Raw genomic sequence first — 18603 nt, forward strand, 5'->3', positions numbered from 1 at the left:
CTCTTCCTGTAACGCCCTCTTAATCGGACATTCTCGACTAATGGCTTCATGTTCGCCATTTATCTTTAGATTGTATGTTCTATTTTTGAACATACAATTCACATATTTGCTCTCCGTCGCTATGTAAACACGCGAGCTATGATTCCCTGCGCATTTGCAGCATGTTTCTTCTCTCTTACAATTTTTAGCAATGTGGCAGTACCCCTAGTATTTAAAACATCTTTTGACAGTGACGTGATTAAATACAAGACAATACATTTCTTCCATCGTATTTAGTTTTGATTTCTTCAATATCAGCTCGTGCGTCTCTTCATCTACTTCCATTATTATTGATTCTTCTTCATTTCCTCTTCTTTGATTGTTACTCTTTTCTTTAACCATTCTCTTCACAATTCGCATATTTATTATATCTATTTTATTCTGCTTCTTGATCGTATTTATAAGTTCATTATCATCTAAGTTCATCTCTTCTAAATTTATGTTAACAATTTTTACTTTTAGTTTGGATTGAGACGACTTCAGCACTTTATAATTTTCTCCCAGTTTAGCTTGTACTGTCTCTTTCAATTTTTTCACCTCTTCTCCAGTTTCACAACCCATAATTACTACACCTTTGCTTCCTTTCTTTAATTTCGTTACTCCCATTGCCATATTTTTTATATCTACCTTATCTTTTATTACGTTTTTCGTGTTTTCACTCTCCTGTTGCAATTTTGATTTGACAATTATAACGTTTTCTTTCTTCTTTTCTTTAACCGTTTCACTCTAGCTTCTCTGTGGTCCTTTCTTTGATCCATATGCTGTTCCCTGTATCATTTTCTTCAAGTTTTCCAGTTCTTGTTTGACATTTCCTAATTCTACTTGAACTACTTCTTTAATCATTATTTTAATTTCATTTTTACGCACCGCCAGATCTTTTATTTCTTTTACAGCTCATATAATCGAATCTATTTTTAAATCAATGCCTGACCCTTTACTTCCACTGCTCATTATTGTGACCGCTCCTGTAGACCCTACAAATCCTGTTGATAATGTCCTATCTCTTCCTGTAGATGTCGGTACCTTTTCAATATCAATCAAAAATTCCTCAAATGGGCCTTTACACGACACGTATTCTTGGTTTCTATCAGGAATTTTATGCTTAATTATACATCTTGGATGATAAAAAAGCTTCGGGCAACTTTGCTCTTACTTGCCTTCCTACATGCCAAGTATCAGTATTCTGCATATTCCTCGTCCATGCTGATAATTACCGGCCGAAACTGTTAAAATCAGCATAAGCAATCCGTCACATGTGATCTACTTACACACGTCAGCACTATTGTGTCCATGTATAATGTGTACTGTCTTGTAAGACTTCTATGTCCCAAACAATAATTTCACTGCTCACATTCACAAATCGGTATATCATGGCTAGATAACTTTCACACCTATCCCTGGTCTATGGCGGCGTCAAACAATTTATTTTATATCTTTCCTCACTTTAAACCACTCAAAAGTTATTACATTTACAGAGCAACTCTCAACACGTCTTCTTCTCGCGCGCAAAAGAGAGAGAGAGAGAGGGGGGGGGTGAGGGGGAAGAGTTTAAATAGGAATGTGCTGTCCGTGTACTTTTGTCAGTCATTTGAGCACAAAAAGCGCCTCACAGAAACACCTGCGTGTAACAGTGAGTCGCGCCGCCCCTGTCTACCACTTGTATCCAACCCGTCATACGCTAACTAATTCTTCTTGTAACTTGAAAACTAAGCTCCGGACAAATTTTTGCAAAAGAAAAAATCGTGTCAGAATTCGATTACAAATATGCCAGCTTTGGGACCAATATGTTATTTTAAATTATCCTGTATATACAGGGCCTTAAAGTTTCGGGACAGTAAAATATCTCAAAAACTAAGAATTTTAGGAAAAAATGTTTCAGACAAAAGTTGTAGGGTTTCAAAAGATCTATTTACTGATATTATCAATTTAATCTTGGATGGCGTCGCCAAGGTCAGATCAAAATCACATTAACTTTTTTTAAACGGAACATTATTTTTGATTCCAGAATCTAATAGCTGGTGTCAAGGCCTTTCTAAAACACTACAAGAAATTTTATTTTTGTTGAGTACTAAGTTGTGAGGCTTGAAAACTATAGTGTACTGTAACTTTCAAGCGTCACAACTCCTCAAGTATTTAACAAAAATAATCTTTCTTGTAGTGTTTTGGAAAAGGCTCGAAATAAGCTACAAGAATATGCAATAAAAGATATAATGTTAGAGTATCGGCAGTTCCCTAATTAAAGTGTATCGGTACTTCCCTAACATTCCATATTTTTTAATGCATTTTCTTGTAGTCGATTTCGAGAGCTTTCCAAAACATTACAAAAAAGATTATTTTTTTTAATACTTGCCGAGTTGTGACGCTTCAAAGTTAGAGTACACTATAGTTTTCAAGTTACCAATACAATTGGTAAATAGATCTTTTAAAACTCTATAACTTTTGTCTAAAACATTTTTCCCTAAAATTAGTTTTCGAGATATTTCACCGTCCCAAAACTTTATGGCCATCCTGTGCGTGTGCGTGTGTGTGTGTGTGTGTGTGTGTGTGCGCGCGCGCGCGCGCGTGTATAACTCAAAATACAAAAATTCAAAATGGCAGATCTAAGGAATAACATATAAAATTGTTTACTATGGGCATCTATTATTGTATTTATTAGGTGTAATTGTAAAAAATTCCTTTATTATAGGTGTTTTTTGCATCAATTAATAGCATTTTTCCCTTAATAATTTTTTCTCCTAGTAGTAAAATATGAAAAAAAATTTTAATAATGCGTACTAATATGTTATACATAGTATAAATGTATAATATTAGAAATGTATATTATCAGTTATATTTGAATAACCACCACGCAAAAATAATACTGTGCATTATGCTGAACCTTCTATACTTTCTACAAAGAGAATTTTCTTATTACTTAAATAATTTTTTATACTTTACAATTATAATTATGTAACAATATTTCTTAATTAATGTTTAAATAATTCTCTTTAAAACAAGTCTTAATTAAATTAATTAGCTACTGAATATTTACCAAAAATATAATTTTTTTAAATACTGGAATATATATGCCCTTAAAAGAATTAAAACAAACATTATTCTTTAGCTAAGACAAGTAACTAGTGACTATGCCACCGGATGTTCCTGCCCGTTTGAGGATGCGCTGGTTCAACATCCGCTAGATGCGATATTGCTGATGCGATATTCCTTGTCGACGTTTGGACAGCGACAAAACATCGAGTGAAAATAAATGGTAAGAGATTTGCTAAAAGTTGAGAATCAAACTTTTATATTACAAATTTTGCTAAACTTTTAATATGTTACTCTAAGTCTCTAGTATTAATTCATAATAAAGCAATTTTTGTCAATGCGCAATTTAGGAGAAACGCGCAATTATTATTTAACGAAGATCACATATGTATACTGTGACGGTGCAACTTGCGTCTGTTGTCCGTCACAAGGGCCGTAGAGCCTGACCGCGAAGCGCAACACGGACGCTGCGTCCTTCCGGCTCGGGAGCAGGCGCGATTCCGTTGGCGCGATCGTATAAGTGTGTGTGTGTTCGTCTTTGTGCCGTCCCTGCGTCCGCTGTTAATTTCAAGTGAGCGATAGGTCCGCCGAGGAGAGAGACGGTGACTGCGGGAGAACATTTTGTACAGGCAAAAACGTCTCGCCCACCCAGAAGCACCGGGAAGGAAGCAAGGATCCAGGAACATCGCCGAGGGATTTACAGAGCACCCCGAGACGCGGGGGCTCGCATGTTGTACCGCCCACACTGTCTCTTTCGTTTGCCGCCGAACGAGAATCTGGTCTGTCGGAAGTTAATTTTTCAGGAACGGTAAAGTTACGATTCCGCAGGCGGAAGTTGTGCGAAGCTAAAAGGCAAAACGGAGAACGAGGCGAGATCGAGAACCGTGCAGAGAAGGCACCACGGGCCTGAGGCGGCGGCCATCCGCCACCGGAGATAAGGCCGGCCGATATCAGTTCCGGGGAAGCCGAGAATCACCTGCTGAATTTGGGCCTCGCGCGCTATTAACGTCAGAAGCGCAGAATGAGAGAATAATGCGCACACCGCCAGGATCTAGCCGCCTGATAACAGCCAATGCGGAAGCGGCAGCGGCGATAAGTGGGGCGCGACACCGCGGATCTCCCGCAGGATCGAGGGTTCGATGCTCACTTGTGCTGTGAGCGTGTCCCGAGCCGGAGAGCCGAACACCAGAGGCTAAGTTACGAGAGGACACAGAAAGAGATTCCGTGCCGCGCCAAAGGGTAAGACGAGCGTAACTCACATATTGTAAAGTCACCGATTTCGCGATCGAGGACGAGTGACGTCGCGACTGACAGGATTACATAGAGTCCACTCGTATTCGCGTGTAAAATCGTAAGCGTAACCGTTGTTACAGCCGCGACGTTGCTCGTCCGATCCCGCCGTATTAATGCCGTTTCTTTAGTTTCAGTATTCGCGCCTGTATCGCCACAGCCAAGCCGTCGTTGTGTTGTAAGTTTATGTAGTTGTACGTGTGTGAGTTTCGTTTGATTTTGCAGGTTGAGCGTAGCTCGATTACGGTAGTAGCGGTGAAAGAAAACACGAGATCTTTCGGCTAGCGTGTGCATGACTCGCTTCGCGAGATTCCGCCTTGATGTGTGCACCTTCTCTCGCGGCGACCACCTCGCCGGAGCGATTAAACGTTACACTTGTGACTGCCATACGATATCATTCGATTACTGAGTCGTTTCGAGTAACATTCCGCGAATCTGTACCGCATTCCATACGCGGGTAAACCGCGTGCGAGGTTTTGTAGTTTACTAACCCGGAAACTCGAAATATACGTTGTTATTTTCTCTGTTAAATTCCGGCCTCGTTATTCTGCAATTCTCCCTCGCTCCCCCGATCACCACCTACCCGCATCGACCCACCCCCGCGCCTCTACCGACTTAGTGGAGAGCTGCCGGACGGTCGTGTCGTCACCGCTCACGGTTAGCACGTTAATGTAGAGTCGCGAAATTAATGAGCCGAAAAGAATGGCACGCTCTCTCGTGCCTGGCGCCCAATTCCGTCCGCTGATAATTATTTGGGGGAGACCAACACCGCGTTTCCGAGATTCGCCGTGAGCGGGCGACTGAAACTTGTGTCAGGTACGTAAAAACACCGTCACAATACATATATAAATCGAGCTGTCAAAATTATCAAATAAAGTATGTCGATATATAATTTTATTTAACAGTTTTGACAGCTCGATTTATGTATACAGGGTGTCTCACAACCATTGAATAACATTTTAACAGCATATACTCGAGATATAGTGGAATAAAAAACCTTAATGTAAAAATGTCGAAGTTCAGTAGTTTTTGAATTATAACCAATCAAAAATAACCAGTAATATCGCATAGATTTCACTCGGTTTATCATTCATCCTTATAGTGTAAACCCATGCAATAGAATAGCGTAACGCAGAACGAGAACGGAACCAATCACAAGCGTCTCGCAGTTTTCGAAAACTGTTTCGAAAACTAAGGAATGCTTGTGATTCGTCCCGCGTTATGCTATTCCGCTGCATGGGTTTTCACCCTTAGAATCATCTCATCCTTTTTGTTTGTCGAATATAAAATAAGAACAAATAAATACTCGCAAACGTTGCAAGCATTAAGTAAAATACAGAAACAAAATCTGGGTACGTTCAGCATCACCGCATCCCTAAATTTAAGAACATGTTTTATTATAAATAAAATAATTTAGTAATGTTAGAAATATAAAGGTCTGCTATTTAAAAAAGCAATACATTAAAAAAGTCCCATTTAAAAAATTGAAGGTGTCCTTCACGTGATCTTCAAACAACTATTCAAGGTCAAATTAATGACACCATCTTATGACCCCATTATTACTATACAACTTCTGTCTAAAACACTTTCTTGTAAAATGCAAGGAAACGGAAATATTTGGGGTACCCCATTAAAATGGGACACCCTGTGTGAGTGTGCGTGTGTGTATGCGCGCGCGTGTGCCTATATATATATATATATATATATATACACAAGGTGCCACATTTTAAAAAACGCACTTCAACAATTCTTCAATGCAGCATTTTTAGCAAAAACGTTTCAGACAAAAGTTGTATGATTTCGAAAAGGACATAAAATGGTATCATTAATTTGACCTTGAATAGTTGCTTGAGAGTGACATAAAGATCACTTTCAATTTTTTAAATAGAACTGCCTACTTTTTATTGCATATTCTTGTAGCTTATCTCGCCTTTCTAAAACACTATCATCCTCCAATCTTCCTTTGAACACAAAAGAAGCGTAAATCTGAGCAGGCAACCTCTACGTGTATCATCTCCACAGGTACATCTTGAACAATGCTAATGCCGATGGTACTTTCAAGTCTCGTAACTCAAAAAATACTTAACAAAAGCATTTAATTATAGTGTTTTAAAAAAACCTCGAGATAAGCTACAAGAAAATCCAATAAAAAGTAGGCAGTTTCATTTAAAAAATTTAAGGTGACCTTCATGTGACTTTCAAGCAACTATTCAAGGTCAAATTTATGACACCATCTTATGTCGCTCTGGAACAATTTTACAACTTTTGTCTGAAACATTTTTACTAAAAATGCTTTATTGAAGAATTATCGAAGTACGTTTTATAAAATGGGACAGCTTATTCTTACTAAAAACACTAGAAGTTCTTCAAATTATAAAATATATACCTATCACCAATTGGCGAAGCTAGAATACAGCTACAGGCATTTCCCAAAGGCTCCACAGAACCTAAGCCAAGATGTGAACTATTCGCTAAGAATTGCCAGCCCATACATTTGGCTAAAGCCTGCACTGCACTTATTTGATGCTGATAAATCTGTGTACAAAGAGACAAATATTGTGATACCATTTTATCGATAAAAAATTTTATATCCTCAATTATACATTTTTAAATTGAATACATTTTATAAACATTGACAAAAAAAACTGACCTGACAGAAAATGAGGTCCCTCAATTCCTGAGGCTCATAACTCATATGCATAACTCTACCGTCACGACATACACACTTCAGCGACTTTTCACCGACGTGAACAACCATTGACGTTCGACACACGCTGTCATATCCATGCGTTAAAATATTAATTTTCACACAAGACTGTGTCGGTGAATTCAACGCATTCCAATGTGAAACGATGAGTGGATCTTTCACCTCCTTCGCTATCGTGTCCAGTACATATTCTGTACGCAAACGCATAAAAAAATGTTGAGCTTGTTGGATAATTTGTTCCAATAACGTCTGACTCTTCGTCATTTCTAGAAGCTCGTATCTGTCTGCGGCGGTAGGGCCAGCTATATATCTGCGTTTACTAGGTCCGAGAGGTGCTGAGGCGGGATGGGGAAATGGATGATTACTATTATTGTAATGTACTTCGCGTAACAATTGATGCAGAGAGTGCTCCAATACATGATCATGGTCTGTCTTGTGCGGCGGCGGAGCTGTAGATTTCTTATCATTACCTGTGCTGTGACACAGGCCAATTATTAATTGAATTCCTGGAAGTACCTAGTATAAACAAACGATTATTACAAAATAATCAAAGAAAATGAATTATTAAGTAAATTTTGTAATATACCTAGAGAGAGAGAGAGAGAGAGAGAGAGAGAGAGAGAGAGAGAGAGAGAGAGAGAGAGGGGGGGGGCGTGAGAGTGAAAGAGAGGAAGGAAGGGAAGGGAGGTAGAGGGGGAGGGGTGAAAGAAGGGGGGAGAGACCGGGGCAAATCGTTAGACGGGGTAATTCGATAATTGGAAATATCTTTTTATAAGTACATATTAAAAATTTACTTTAAACACTGTAAACACGTTCTAATATACCAATGTTGCTAACAGAGTTTTGTTGGCAACGGCGTCATATTGAAGTCGTAGTAGTAAAAAATGTGTTTTACGATAGTCAAAATAATTTTTGATATGAGTCAGCATTTCTTTAAAATTTAAGTAAAAGTAAGATAATTAAATTTTTTTAAAAACTTTGAATGTATCGTGTTCAATTGAATGTATTTGAAACATTTCGTGTTTTCTTTTTGCTGTGTAATGTCTATTTTTTTCGATCATACGCAATAATGCGCACAGTTAATGTTGAGGCTATTCGTAATATCGAGCACCGAGGCGATTCGTTAATACTAATTGCAGCGCCTAAGTTAGATAAACTATGAATATGAATATAAAATCGTCCCTCTTAAGTAGATAAAAAGTTATAAAACAATAAAGATTAACACTTGTGAGGTTAGGAAATCTGTCACACTGATAGCATAAAAAAACATGCAAACGTGTATGTTTGCATTTGCTTTTGTATACCTATATCTTTTTTTAAATAAAAAAGTCTTAACAACAGTTTTTTATAGTCTTTCAACTTAAAACACAAATTTCGGGATATTCTCGGACTAGTTACAAATTACCCCGGGCTTGGGACTATTCGTAATTTTTGGCATTGGTCGACATTTTTATATGTACTTCAAAGCAAGTACACTTCCATGTTCTATCTATACCGGCATTGTGAAGAGAAAGGTTTAACCTTTCAAACTGTTCTGTTTTTTTTTTTTTTTAATGAATATAGAACTCAAGAGACACAAACCGGAGTTATTTGTTAGATTTTTTTCTTTTGTGTCTCTTGAGTTCTATATTCATTAAAAAAAAAAAGAAGAAACATGGAACAGTTTGAAAGGTTGAACCTTTCTCTTCACAATGCCGGTATAGATAGAACATGGAAGTGTACTTGCTTTGAAGTACACGTGCGTGCGTGCGTGCGTGCGCGCGCGCGCGCGCGCGTGTGTGTGTGTGTGTGTGTGTGTGTGTGTATATATATACATATATTGTTTATATATTACTTTTTTTATAAAGACATTATATTTACATACAATATAAACCAATACTTGATACATAACATTTCTATATGTAATATTAAAATTTATATATTAATTTCAGAGTATCGCTTTAACTTTACCTGTACAGGCGGCGTCATTATATAATGTATCTTCCTATTTTATATAGTATACATTACGTTTATCATAACATATTACGGGTTACGTATAAATGTAACATATTACATAGGCTGAAAAGTCCCGGAATTTTTAAGTAGTGCCACTAGAAAATAAACATGATTTATTTCGAAAGATTCATCTGTCACTAGTTTATGTGTGAAGTTTCATGACATTTCGTTTGTATATTATGTTTCGATATTTGTTTACAAGCTACATTCGTTCAAGTGTTGCTACCTTCGCCTTCGTAAAAAAAAATGGAAAAACAGAAATATCACATATTGACCAAACATTGTTTTTTAATGGGAAAAACTCCTGACCAATCAATGAAATGGTTGAAGAAATGTTATCCCACATCTGCTTCTTCGAGAACAACAATTTATCGATGGTTTAGTGAATTTAAAATGAGTCGTACAAGCAAAAAGGGGCTACGAATCCGGAAATCGTAAAGCAAGTGTATCGAATCGTTTTGAGTGATCGTAAAGTGAAGTTGCGCGAGTTAGCTGAAGTCGTTGGCATCTCAAAAAAAAAAACGGGTGGAATACATTTTGCACAATGTTTTGGATATGAAAAAGTTATCTCCGCGATGGGTGCCGCGTTTGCTAACCGTCGACCGAAAACAGCAGCGCTGATGATTCAACGGCTGGTTTGGCATTGTTGCAGCGTAATCGAGTGGACTTTTTTCGACGTTTTGTGACGATGGATAAAACGTGAATCTAATACTATACGCCTGAGTCCAATAGCCAGTCTACAGAGTGGCTGAAAAGTCACGAAAGCCGACCAAAGCGGCCAAAAGACCAACGCTCGGTCAAGAAGGTTTTGGCCTCCGTTTTTGGGATGTACATGGCATAATCTTCATCGATTACCTGCAGAAAGGAAGAACAATTACGGGAGAGTATTATGCAGCGTTATTAGACAAACTGAACAACGGAATAAAGAAAAAACGGCCCCATATGGCAAAGAAAAAAGTTCTGTACCATCACAATAACACCGTCACACACGTCCTTGAAAGCGATGGCCAAATGGGACCAATTACGATTCGAATTGGTTGCTCACCCGCCGTATTCTCCAGATTTGGCCTTCAGCGACTATTATCTGTTCCCAAATCTCAAACGGTAGCTCCAGGGAAAGAGATTCACATCAAATAAGGAAATCATCGCGGAAACCGAGGCGTATTTCGAAGGCTTGGACGTTTCGTACTACAAAAAGGGCATCAAAATGTTGGAAAATCGCTATACCAAGTGTATCGCACTCGAAGGCAACTATGTTGAGAAATAACTTTGCCCAAAAAACGCTTGTTTATATTAAAAATCCCGGGACTTTTCAGCCCATGTAATATACTATATAAAATAGGAAGACACATTTAATGACGCCGTCTGTACATATCGCTTTCAACTCGCATGTGCATATGATATCTCAAATCGCGCAAACTTTGCAGTACCATATGCAAGCCACAGATGTACATATCGCTTATTGAGATTGCGCGCAAAAGTGTGCTAACGTTTTGCGTGCATATCGTTTATTGAAATCGCGCGCAAAGTATGCTAGCGTTTTGCATGCATATCGCTTATTAAAATTGCGCGCAAAATGTGCTAGTGTTTTCCTATCGTTACGACAACGCACTGGAATAAGGTTTTATTTGTGCATGAGCCACATTTATGGGCGACTTGCTAGAGCATGCATGCATGTGTGTCAGCAGAGATAAAACTTCACACTTCGTTAATACGTAGTATTTCATGACTCCGAATCCCCCCCCCCTCCCCTCTCTCTCTCTGTGTGTGTGTGTACGCGTGCGCGCGCGTGTGTGTGTGTGCGCGCATGTTAACAAATATAAGGACTCCATGATTTGTCACTCCTATAATATTTAATGATTCCAAATTCTCTCTACGTGTGCGCGGGTTTAAAGTTATAAAATACTATGGGAGTGCCAAATCGTAAGTGCCTTAGCTTTGCTGACACACATACACGCAAATGCACACGCACACGCACGCATACACGCAGTCATCCACGGCCATTCATACATACGAAGTAGTATGAACTAATATGAACGACTCTGAGCTGTAAGATACTTGAATTTTCTATAACCGAATGGCCAATGAGATAAAGTCTCAGGATTCGAATCTCCACTCGACAGTAATGTTCGCTAAAGTTCGATAGTTCTCCGACTTGGTGATCAAAAAATTAATTTCCGATCACACCCGACTCGACTTTACTCGACTGACTCTAATCACTTCCTTCTTCCTGCGGTCTGGGATGAGAAGGATGGATCAATAACGAAGTATGCTCATTCGTATCAAACAATGAAATATCATTTTATTTAGTTAGTACAGTATTTTGACCCGATGCTCTCCGGGCATGGGTGCTTCGGAGAGTACCTATACGAGAAGGTTGGGCGGGAGGCCACCACGAAGTGCCACCACTGCCCGGAGGCGAGGGACACGGCGCAACATACCCTGGAGGTATGCCCGGCTTGGGCTGTCGAGCGCCGTGCCCTCGCCGACAGGATAGGGGCCGGTCTCGACCTCCCCACGGTGCTGGGGTGGATGCTCGCCAGTGTTGACGAATGGGCGGCGGTAGTCTCCTTCTGCGACACTGTCATGTCGCAGAAGGAGGCGGCAGAGCGGGCGCGGGAAGAGGCTCCCGACGCGCCGCCGGAGAGGAGGCGAAGGGGGGGAGGCGCAGAAGGTTCCTGCAACAACATCAGCAGGGACCACCTCCTCCCCCTTAACGAAAAAACCGCGGGCAGTGGGCAGGGAGAGGGTGAGTTCGTCGACCTCTCCCTGCCCGAAATCAGAGATTGCCGGTGTCCTGGCGGCGACAGATTTGTCGCCGGGGACAACCCACTGATGCGGCTACATTTCCCTTCTTCCCCCTTCCTCAGGGAAGGGTGAAGGGGAGATGGCCGGGAAGGAACAGTGGGGAGGGGGGACTCTCACAGCATCGGCTAGACCGGACAGAGAGCCCTACCCTCTCCACTGTTGAGGAGGTACGCCTCGGGCAAAATCAGCGGCGGGGTAGTTGCCCGGCTGACTTATCTCGGGGCTTGGGATGCGGGAGTGCGTACCTAGGGCCCTCTTCCACGGGGATCCGACGCACACCCGGCATTCAGGCGGCTGGGGCTCGACTTCGGTCGAGTTCCGGCCGCTAACTCCGGAGGGGGGTTCCTGCTCTCGGGCGGGAACCCGTTTGGGCTAGGACGGATCGCGGTGCATGCTTAATTCGATCCCGTGATCCGTCCCGAGCCCAGACGCCGGAAAAAGTTGGGTTTTAGTGAATATGCCGGCTACTAGCTAGGTCGGCGAGTCTCACATACCCCGCGTTCCTGTCCCCACAAGACCGGGAACCCATAAAGGCGTTTCCCAACTTATAAAAAAAAAAGTATTTCGACCCGATAGTATATTACGGCTAACGACAGACACTCGCACGGATACGTTCGGCGCCGACACAAGTGAGAGTGTCGGCTCTCTGTCTTGCTTGACTTTGGTTGAAGTTTGTGAAAAATGATTACATTAAAGAAAAAATAAATGTTATTACCCATGCCATGCTTTTTCGGATAAATAATTAAATAATATACTAAATAATATCATTTCTTGGCACGTTGGTTACGTTATGATTAAAATATTGTAGTAACATTAAATATTAAATAATAGGAGAAACCGGGGCTATTCATAAGACCTTTTTTCTTTTGCCTCTCCTGAGTTCTATATTTATTAAAAATAAAAAAACATGGTTTGAAAGGTTGAACCTTCCCTTTCACAATGCCGGTAGAGATAGAACATGGAAATGTACTTGTTTTGAAGTACATATAAAAATGTCGACCAATGCCAAGTATTTCGAATAATTCCACGCTCGGAGTAATTCGAAAATAGTCCGGAAATATATTTTGAATTTTGTGCTTTAAAATAAAAAAATGTAAAAAAACTGTTATGAAGACTTTTTTTTATTAAGAAAAGGATATATATAATGTTATAAGAAATGTTACATACAAAAAAAAAAAAAAAAAATACAAACACACAATAGAGAAATTTATTGCTTTAACGTTTTCAAAACAAGTCAGAGACTATTTTGTGTAATTACATCTGTTAAGTAATAAATTGTGTAATATGGTACATAGAAAGCAAATATAAAAGAAAAAAATTGTCCAAACGATAATTCGACGTTTGGTTTTTCGAATAGCCCCGACGTCAAGTGTGCGCATTATTACGTATGATCTATAAAAATAAACATCACACAACAAAATAAACACAAAATGTTTCAAATACATTCAACTGGACACGATACATTCAAAATTTTTAAAAAGAATCTTATTTATCTTACTTAAAATTCAAAAAAATGCTTGCTATTAGAAAATACTGTGACTGTCGCAGAACGCATTTTTCACTACTATGACTTTAATATGACCCCGTTGCCAACAAAACTTTGTTAGCAACATTATTATATTAGGACGTGTTTACAATATTTAAAGTAAATTTTTAATATGTATCCATAAAAAGATATTTCCATTTTTCGAATTACCCTATCTGCCGAATTGCCCCGGTCTCCTCTATACCCCGGTCTCCTCTATATATATATAAATGTATATAAAGTAAACTAACAAAAGTTCGAATGCAGAGAAGATTTTTTGCGTATTATTATATCTATATCTGTGTATTATTTATTATATATTTTATTATATATATATATATATATATATATATATATATATATATTGTAACAATAAGAGTACTGGGTAAAAGAAAAAAAAAAAACTTGTGGACTCGAACCCGCGACGGCCGCGACCTGCAAAACTATAGGCGCTCGCGCTGTCCGCCACACCACGCTGCTACTTGCCAAACTCCTTCAATGTTACGGTATTAAAGCTATATGGTGAAATTCAAACAACGATTTCACGTCAACGGTTGAGTAGTGCATCGTCTCCGTTTAGCATTTAGTACTTCTATACTAATACTACATAACTGTAAAGTTTCATCAAAATCGGTGACCCGGGTTGTGTGTGGTGCCCTTGTAAGATTAATTTGACCTTGAATAGTTGCTTGAAGGTCACGTAAACGACAACTTCAATTTTTTATATAAAACTGCCTACTTTTTATTACAAATTCTTGTAGCTTATCTCAAGACCTTTCCAAAACACTACAAAAAAGTTTATTTTTGTCGAGTACTTTCCCAGTTGTGAGGCTTAAAAGCTACGGTGTACTGTAACTTCAAACGTTATAACTCGGAAAGTCCTTAACAAAAATAAACTTATTTATAATGTTTTGGAAAGCTTTCGAAATCGACTACAAGAAAACGCAATAAAAAATATAGAATGTTAGAGAAGTACCGATACCCTTTAATTAGGGAACTATTAATACTCTAATATTGTATCTTTTATTGCATATTCTTGTAGTTAATTTTGAGACTTTTTCAAAACACTACAAGAAAGTTTATTTTTGTTAAATGCTTTTCAAATTGTGACGCTTGAAAGTTACAGTACACCGTAGTTTTCAAGCTTTACAACTCGGAAAGTGCTAAACAAAAATAAACTTTCTTGTAGTGTTTTGGAAAGGTCTCGAGATAAGCTACAAGAATATGTAATAAAAAGTAGGCAGCCCCATTAAAAAAATTGAAGGTGTCCGTCACATGACCTTCAAGCAACTATTCAAAGTCAAATTAATGACACCATTTTATGACTTCCTTAAAACCATGCAATTTCTGTCTGAAACATTTTTACTGAAAATGTTTCATTAAAGAATTATCAAAGTGCATTTTTTTTAAATGGGACACCCTGTATATTAAATAATATGGTTGCTTGTTGGACCTTTCTTTTTCTAATTAATATGTTATATTAATATTGAATTAATATGAAATTTATATAAAATAAATTTCATAAATTTTATATTTATGAAATAATCATAAAATATTCATAAATATTTTTTAATAAAAAATTGTAAATAGTTTATAGCTAAATTACAAATATGTATTCATCGGACACATTGGTATGTGCTAAAGTGTACAATAGCGTGTATTGATGCACAAGGCATTTCGAATATTTTCTTTAATCATTTGTAACTCAAAAACTAAAATATACAGGGCATCCGAAAAATCGTCCGTATTTCGGGAAATAATTCGGGACCCCCCTCCCCAAAAAGGTATATAAACATAAGTCCGGAACTAAGGAGTTTCCAAATTATAGCCACATTTAAGTTAAAAAAATCACAATTTATTTTTCATAATCATAACAATCATAATTTATTTTATAGTTGCTTAACAAAAATAACTTTATTTCAAGCAATTGTAACAATGAATTACGATTTTTTAACAAAATAAATTACAATATTTTTAACATAAAAGTTGTTATAACTCGGAAATAACATATTTGTTAACAATGCTATGTATAGCTCATTATCCTTCTTTTTTGATTCCAAATTACTTTCCGAAGTATTGCAAGTGATTTTCCGGATATCCTGTATAGGATATGTTCATATAACATTTATATAATTTTTTTATAGTTTACTTATTTTAGTTTGTAGATTTGAAATACGGACATGTATTTATGTATTATCCTGTACATACTGTTCGGCTAAAATTAAAGGATACTATGTAAAAAAAACTCTGATTTCTATTTTTAGGATACATACCGTAGCCATAATTTGATTTCCAACAACCATGTGAGGTATAGGCGCGCGTAAATGCACAGCCTCTCGCGCTAATTGACTAAACAATTCCTTACAAAATAGAACGTTCTGTGCAGCCTCTAACTTCTGCTGCCAATGCATGTCAGTATTCGAATTATTTGCATTGCTATTAAGCAAGCTTATATTTGCATTGCATAAATCTTCTTGATCTAAACAGAAGTACATTATTGCTCGACTTATTTGCCTATACATATTTTTTCATATAGAGGAGAGAAGAGGGTCGTGCTTAGATAGAAAACTGACTGTTATTTGTAGCCATTTTGATGTCAAAATGTTGTCAAAGATATTATTTTGACGATAAATAACGTCAGCTTGCTACCTGCGTGAGATACGTATGGACTGGTAAAATACCATCTCATAAAATTCACGTTGAATTCTAAGAGCAATCATTAAAATTATTTTGTTACAGTTTATACAAATATTGTAGGACAATTATTGGTCATTAATGTTCATTACGTTTTTATAAAAACCGGATTTCAGTTTTGCAGATAGCGACAATTTTCACAGGTGTATACTCTTTTATGTAATTTGGAAAAGTATGTTAGTTTTGTAACTTCAATTTAGCTTGAAAGCCTTGAATGTGGCTTACAAATAATATATTAAATATATAAATTAGTTCTCAGCCTTAATAAAAATTAACGTTTATTTATATAAAATCCACTTACAGTTTAATCAGGAAAATTATCTCCAGCAGCATCTACACATTTTTGTCATCTATTGGACAGATGGCCAATATGACGGCGGTTTTGATTTAATAAAGTCATTAACGTATTTTTTTTTGTCTCTTCGTATATTATGAAGTGGGAATCCACTAAATAGTGGATTAGAGGAACTAAAGAAAATAAAAATCTAACAGCGCTAGGTTCATTGAATACGCTAAATATAGCTAAACTTCATATCTCAACAAATCAAAAGTGTTTGCCGTCCCTTTCGTTACGTAATCTGTCCTTATCGTGCAGTAGTATGACTAGTCTAGGCCTTCGTAAAAGATCGTTAATCTTCAATTTCGTCACTTAAACACTCAAATTCATATTTATAACGCTCAGTAGTCATAGTTTTTTCTGGTTTAAGCAACTCATAATATATCACATCCTTAAGGTCCCATTAAATCCACAAAAAATGTCTCTTGCCATAAATATTCGATTTCGCGGTCAAAGTTGCTGCTTCATCAGGATTAACCCACGATTTTCGTTTCTTTTTTTTTTTTATTTTTTATTATCTTATGACATGTATTATTACACCCACTTTTCATCACCAGTAATTATTTTGTGCAAAGTCTTTCCTTTTAAATTTGAATAACAAAGATAAAGCCGTATCATAGCATCTCGTCTTATTGTCAGTAGTGAACACATGCAGAATCCAACGGTCCTCTTTATGAATTTTACCAATCTCTTACAAATGAAATAGAAATGTTTCTTTTTATGTTCTGTGCGCGGCATTCGGTTATGAACGTAAAAATAACCAAGAAAGAAATGAGGTCCCTAAAATAAGTGGTCCAGGCATTAATGCTACGATTTGTACCACCGTGCTCGCGCACACGCCGTCGTGGCCTCGAAGCTCGGCGAGTCGAGGTAACAATAACACGCTTGCCTGTAAACAGTGGCTCCGAGTTCGTCTCGGAGCACCGGTTCTTGTAAATGTCCGCGATTTCACCATTTTCGTCCGTCCGCGCGCCTACAATTACATCGTTTGGTGTTTTCGTCCGTCGGAACGTTTGGAATTATACACATCGTTGTTTCCGTCTGTCCATGCGTTCGTGAATTTACCACACTGTATATATTTTCTTTGCTTTAAATAAATCGTCTTATTGTCACAATCCAAATAGCGCGTCTAGTTCTCTTGGCGACTTCCCCCGCGTCCTCGTTCTCCGGCTGACCACCATCCGTACGCGGAAAAGTAAGGTCGTTACACTGCTTATCGGAAGCCATTCATTACATTCACAGTGAATGATTTAAGGTAACATTAATTACAAATTCAACAATTACAATTTATATTAATTATAAATTTTGTGGACCATTATGTTGGTATACAGCTCCGGTATATAGCTCCGAGCATTGGCGAGTAAAAATTTCCGTTTAAATAAGTACTACATTTGATTTAATTTTAGGGCTGAGAATTATTTTATAACCTAATAATTAAATTTAATTTATGTCATAATGTATAAGATCTATGAAGAATCATAAATTTGTGATTTTTTTACAATTAAAAATGCTTTTTATATTAGTTGTTAATATACCACAACTCTTCCCTCTTCAGTAAATTGTAAATTACGTTCGTTCCATATACCCGATAAACTTCTATCTATAAAATAATTGATAGGACTTTATATCTAACAAACAAGTACTCACAAGTTATTTAAAAAAAAACAATGGTATTTCGTTCTCTTCTTTCCTCTATGAATATTTCAGAACGTGCAAACTATTCAAATAAGAATCGAATCACACCGAGTCAAGTAAAATTCGAGTTTCAATTTCTATGACCCAAATTATTCGAAAATTTCAAATCTAACAAGCAAACTTACCCAAGTGTTACAATCCGATTTTGATGAGTTTTAAATATGTTGTATTCGAGGTCAAAATAAGAGACACGTATTTTTTTATACGGACCTATACGCACTTTTAGAGGGTAGAATACCCTTTTGAAAAAAATTGTTTTTTTTTCTTTTGAAGCGTATATTGTCGAAATTATAAGAGATAAGTAAAAATGTTTTAAATGGAAGTTGAATGGCCTAAAAAGTATTTTATAAAAGTGATAAAAAAATTTTTATTTTATTTTTTATTATACTTTTCCTCATACTTATTTTTTTCAAAATTATTATTTCTTTTTATACACAAAATAAAGTTTATTTTATTACAAATTCAATATAAGATGAATATCAAACA

The 18603-nt window shown here is 37.3% G+C and overlaps 1 protein-coding gene across 2 annotated transcripts in view; it reads right to left on the bottom strand.

The window, feature by feature from the left end:
- LOC105205952 (mediator of RNA polymerase II transcription subunit 17) overlaps positions 1-18603 on the bottom strand; it is a 143047-nt gene that overhangs the window by 25944 nt on the left and 98500 nt on the right. For both annotated transcript variants that reach the window (XM_039449995.1, XM_039449996.1), the window contains 3 exons: positions 15665-15870; positions 7007-7579; positions 6743-6891 (listed from right to left, as the gene is read on the bottom strand). In XM_039449995.1, the coding sequence (XP_039305929.1) occupies positions 6743-6891; positions 7007-7579; positions 15665-15870 (928 nt within the window). The remainder of the gene's footprint in view (positions 1-6742; positions 6892-7006; positions 7580-15664; positions 15871-18603) is intronic.

The sequence above is a fragment of the Solenopsis invicta genome, chromosome 5 (genome assembly GCF_016802725.1).
Source record: "Solenopsis invicta isolate M01_SB chromosome 5, UNIL_Sinv_3.0, whole genome shotgun sequence".
NCBI lineage: Eukaryota > Metazoa > Arthropoda > Insecta > Hymenoptera > Formicidae > Solenopsis > Solenopsis invicta.